The sequence below is a fragment of the Egretta garzetta genome, unplaced genomic scaffold (assembly GCF_000687185.1).
Source record: "Egretta garzetta isolate BGI_Z169 unplaced genomic scaffold, ASM68718v1 scaffold217, whole genome shotgun sequence".
NCBI lineage: Eukaryota > Metazoa > Chordata > Aves > Pelecaniformes > Ardeidae > Egretta > Egretta garzetta.
The window spans coordinates 1433574-1439230 of NW_009260395.1; the positions used below are offsets into that span (position 1 = coordinate 1433574).

At 42.2% G+C, this 5657-nt stretch overlaps 1 protein-coding gene across 1 annotated transcript in view; it reads right to left on the reverse strand.

The window, feature by feature from the left end:
• Positions 1–5657, reverse strand: part of SLC35F2 (solute carrier family 35 member F2) — a 31019-nt gene that overhangs the window by 14046 nt on the left and 11316 nt on the right. Inside the window, 1 exon segment of the mRNA XM_035898521.1 lies at positions 122–325. Coding sequence (XP_035754414.1) covers positions 122–325 — 204 coding nt within the window.

Sequence of the window (5657 nt, forward strand, 5' to 3'; positions counted from 1 at the left end):
ACGTGAAAAAACTAGGATGAGTATTGAGTAAGTTCTTTAGTTTCAAAATCTGAACGGAAAATGTAGAAGAGAGAAAAAAAAAAAAAAAGAACCACAATCTCCCATCCTCTGTTTCACATACCAGTCCTAAATGCCAGCATTGTTGTATAAACTAGAAGAAGCAAAGCATAGTTGATAAAACTTTGAAACATTGGAGTATTCACTTGGTATTGTTCTGCTAGGTACTGGCTTGTAACAGCAGTCCCACAGATAAACAAGGAGAGCATCTGGCCCAGAATTATCGTTTTCAAAATGTACCTGTGAATACAAAAGACAACACAGTAAGCTTAGAATTAAACATTCAAGTTTTTTTTTTTAAAAAAAAAAAAAATCCTCGTTGTACAGGAAAAATGCCATTTTTTAGATTGACTGTCCTTTTTCTACTCCCCATCTGATATACCAGTAAGCAGATCTAGTCTAACCTCACGACAGCCATACAGTAAGTGAGGCCATTTCAAATCACCAGTGATAGAGACTGCAATCATTTGCAAGCATCTTCAAGCAGCTCGCCTGGGCAGGCTCAAACCAATGGCAGGATCTATTCTCACCACATGGCCTGAGTTAAATCCTTCATCCTCCACTGAATCCCGTTCTGACTTTGGTCAACAGAAATCTGCAACGTGGAGATAAGGCCTGACTGCCGAGACCTGAGTCTTTGAAAGCGAGCAGAGACCCTAAGCTGAGCAGTGCTAAGCAAATACAAAACCATTAACTATAGAATTATAGAATATCCCAGGTCGGAGGGACCTCAAAAGATCACCTGGTCCAACCTTTGAAGGGGAAGGGAGCTGAAATGAGACTATCTAGCACCCTGGCCAGCCACAGCTTGAAAAGCTTTAGTGATAGGGACTCCACAACAACCCTGGGGAGGTTGTTTCCGTGATGGATTATTCTCACTGTAAAAATTCTTTCTTATAATAAGAAATGTTATAATTAAAATTTATTGTGGATTTTTTTCTGCTATATTCCATCACATCCTACAGTAATTGAGGATGGGGTTCAGAACACGTTTTGGCCAAAGATCATGTTAGCATTTACAACTCCTTTTAAGTCCAACACACAGCTAGGGGAAGGGGAAAAAAAAAAATCATGCTCTTTTAGTAGCAATTCTTCACCTAATATAAAGTGAACTATTCCAGATGTTCCTACACAAACAGGAGTACACACAGATTGCTGTGTATCTCTTGGCTTGCTGTTTCTCCTGCCAGTGGAGCTCTGCAGATTTGTATCACCCTGGTCTCTGCGTACTCTCAATGTACAGCAAGAGGGGCTCAGTGCTGTACAGGTCGGCAAAGTTCACATCCAATTTGTTTACTTTGAAGACTACTGATGAGAATTTTAACTGCCTGCACAACTGACCGATTTGTTCCTACTCAAAGTAATCGAGCAAGGGAAGAAAGTATCCCATTGGGATTCTGCACCTACCCTGTGCCCACACCTCCACCTGATGATTTCTGGCAGGGCACCCACATGCCAGGCACACCACATGCCGGTAACACCGGTTGTTTTCCCAAGGTGGGTGACTTTAACGTAATAAACACCAGCTCACCCAGCTATGCTGTGCAATCCAGCTGTCAGGCAAGAAGAAGGGGGTGTTGAGGGCTGCTAAAGCCAACCACAATCACACAATCAACCCCTCCTTTTGGAAGGGAGACATCTTTTTTGCACAGATTCTAATTCAGCTGCATGAATCTCGTTTTCAATTCAGCCTGACATCGAAGCTCTTCTGACTTTAAAAATGCTGCTAGGCACATTTTTCTCTCCAAGTCCATTTTGATGAGACAGCGAATCTCTGTGAAGGCCAGCCATGCTGCACTTCCAAGAGATTCGAGCCCCACGTTTTGCTACAGCTTGCCCTGCCCACCCCAGCAATGGTGCACATCCACATTATAACTATTTCTGTATCATGTGACAATCTTGTAAGGCCTTATCCAGCCTCAGGTGGATAACTTTTTCTGGTGCATGAAAGAACGAACATTCTCATCTCTAGCATTTTGAAGCCTGAAGTAAGCAACAGAGACCACATTTCAGCTAGAAATTTATCATGGCTACTTTGTAGCACAGCATTAACTGTAAACAGTGCTATAAAATAGATACATATATATTTATATATATATGTATTTGTATGAAAAAAAAAGAAAAAACACTTTGAAGCTACCTCACTTCTGCTATATTTATTTTCTTTTTATTCCGGTCAAAGAGCCTATTGCACTATTTGATGAATAAACTGGCAGTGATCATGACACATCCTAGCTAATTATTCTGACTGATGCAGAAACGTCTTTTAATGTTAATTAAAAAAATTAATTTAATCAGGTGCCATTAAGAAGAATGTAACACAGGTTAGCTAAAATTTTCGGCATGAGACCTACTTCTCTCAAGCAGGCACAGACGATGGTTCCAGCTCGCCCTCTGCCAGCTCTGTGAACACTGGCTCCTTCGCAGGAGGTAAGATGACAGCAGACCCATTGAAATGTCAAGGAAGAAATAATACAGAGAACGAAGCAAAAGCTGTGAAGCCTGCGTAGGCCACAAAATGAACTGCGCTCATCAATACGTTACCAGAGGAGGCTAAAGCTGCCTGGGCTGGTAGAAGCCCTGCTCTCCTGCATGCAAACTCCCCTTTACCCATCTCCAAGGTGGTCCCACGGAGAGGGGCAGAAGCACAGGCAATACTACTGCACAGGCATCCAGCTTGTTTAACATGGGCTTCCGTGGGGCGAGGTTTTAAACGTTTTCCCCCAGGATATGATATGCAAGTAGCAGCTTTGCTTCTCCTGAACTACAGCATCCTGTCTATGGCACAGGCCTGGACATGCACTGGTAACCGGATAGTGACCATGTTCCAGCCAGAGGGTAAAAGGGGGAAAAGCTGCTGCCATTCAAATTTGCTAACGATCCATCATCATTTATTAAAAATAAGATCAAGCTCATTGCCCTCTTGCAGTGGAATAACTCCACCAAGCTGACCCTCAGCTTTTCTAAGTTTCTCCAGTTTAAAGTACCTAGGGAATGATCTCCTTGCATTTTTGCATATGGGAAGAGACATGGGTCCAGAATCTACAGAACTGTTTTCTTCATGGCTTCTGCACCAGCAATCATTGCCATTTAGTTAATGTCTATCTAGGCAGTCCTGCAGCATTTACTTCTACAGTACCAAAGGCATCTGACGAGGCAAGCAGGCAGTCTCATCCTGCCTCATTCCCTTCTTTATTTTTCTATATTTTAATTCAGGGATTTTTTTTTCTTCCTGCTACTGCAGACTCAAAACGTTAAGATCAAAAATGCCAAATAGAGACACTGTTCACTAACAGCAGAAGGCTGCCCTCAAAAACGTCCTCTGGGAATCCCAAAACACTACATTTCTGGCAACTTCCTCGGCTATGTGGAGAATAAAGAGCCTCCTGCCCTGGCTCCCCCAGCACCAGGCACGAACCTCGGCAGGAAGCACCAGTGGGTTCCCCTCACAACATTTGCCAAGGTGTCGGAACAAATTTCTTCAAATTGTGAAGGTGACACCATGTTCCTGGTGCAACACACTGCACTCAAGGCGGTTTGGAGAGGGTAAGATGACCCTCATTAAACCTGTCCTCAAGAGCCTTATTATTTCAGTGCCTGCTAAATTCCCATAGTAAATTATAAAAAAAAAAAAAAAAACCACACTGGTTTACCCTCCATAAAACTTGAGGGTAAACTTTAAATCCTATTGGTTTCATTTTACAAGACAATTTCTGATAAGAAAAATGCTTCGAAGACATGAGTTTCTGTGCATTCCGGTATTGACATGAGTATCGATGACCGTGATTTTCTTATTAATAATTTATCATTGTTTTTTGAAATATATTAATTATTAAGTTTTCCATGCCAGAACTTGATCCTCTCTGCTCTTTTTTTTTTAATGCACTGGTAAGGACTAAATCACTTTGGACTCTCAGCTGATGCAAGGTAAGTGGTCTGAAATGGCCTTTTAGTTTTATAGTTTGGGGGTTTTTTGGTGGTTGTTGTTTTTTACTGCATGGCAATTGGCTACTAAGTAATTACTACTCCTCTCCCTTCAGCCACCCTATCTTAGCTGGCTATATCTATGGCTATCATGAAAACTAGGAGTCCTTTGGGGATATTTCAGACCATGAAAGTTTGCCACAAATTGGTCTGAAGCAAACTCGGAACAACGTGCAGGTCTTGACACCAAGAGAAGGTCAGGCTGGCTTGCTTTGGCTCCCTGTGAAATGCAGAAGAAAAACACCCCAAGACATTCAAATAAAATCAGGGTCTATATCTGAAGAAGTTAAAGAAAATCTAATAAGCCCACAGTTAACAATTGTATGGGTTATTAGTTTAATAGATCCTATAATTTGCATGTGATTTTCTTCATGAAAAAAATACACCTTTTCAAAAATTAAATTTATTTATGCCACCAGTTAAACACTAACAGGCAAAGCCTGGCAATACTCTTCATGCAGGCATTTTACTTACACTTCAGCTTTAACAACTGAACCCTTCCCGAATCGGGGCGGGGGGGACAACCATTTCATTTGAATAATCTCACATTTTCATACAAGTGGTTAAAGGAAAACGCAGGTTCAGACTGAAGCTATATTCCAACATCATTAGCAAATAGCTCAGGCCAGGAACTAACATTCTTCAGAAGTTAGTGTTTCAACATTCCGCTTTGAAACTGAGGTCAATTTAATTTGTAAAGGGTAAGAAACAAAAACCCTCATTTTGTTTCAAGAACCAGAAAGCATACTTCCTGCTGGTTTTACTCAAAAAAAAAAAAAAATCATTTATTACATACAAGTATTAAACCTTCCTATGACTCAGAAAAGCCTCTAAGAAAGCTGAAGTGGCTGAGCCTCCAACCCACCTGGGGGGAAAAAAAAAAAAGAAAAAAAAAATCAATTCAGTATCTCGGACAAGCCTTTGCACAAGTCAGCAAGCACTCTTCCTTTTCTGCCAAGTACCATCAATAGACTCACTCAGTGTAGACCTCTGGCAGCATTCTGGCAAAATTACTAGCACAGGTGAGGATACTGAACAGTTCGATGAGCTCCTGTCTTGTCTTTTGGGGCATTCTGGACAGAAGGAATGAAAAATCTTATAAGCAAAAGAGAAAGGGAGGCTTTGCCATCTGGAATGAGACTCTGCTCAGCCAGCACGCGCCTCCACACAGCCCGGTGGCGAGACTCAAGCTTGCGAGGGTGGCAGAAGAGCCAGCACCTCCGGTTTGTCAGCCCAGGATATCTGATGCAACAGTTACTAGAAACCGTATCCAGAGCCCAAAAAAATGCCTTTTAACCAGGGATTTCCCCACCCCCAGATGGAAACTGAAGCTGTAAGGGAACGGTAGCTCTTGGAGGCTGGACGTCAGTGGAAGTAGCTCTGCTCTCACTAAAGGCAGCACTTGGCAAATACCAGCTTTGGGACGCAAGTGATGCCGGCACAACTTGGCAGATTTTTTCCCCAGGTTTTCCATGTTTAACCAGTGCTCACATTTTTGGTGAAATCCTTGAACAGGTCCTAAGCTGGTTCAAGAAAGGCGAGAAGGGGGATATTGCTCTTTCCGGACTCCACACCTCACCTCAGCTATTTTGTTCTGTTATCTTCTCTGCGCCGCC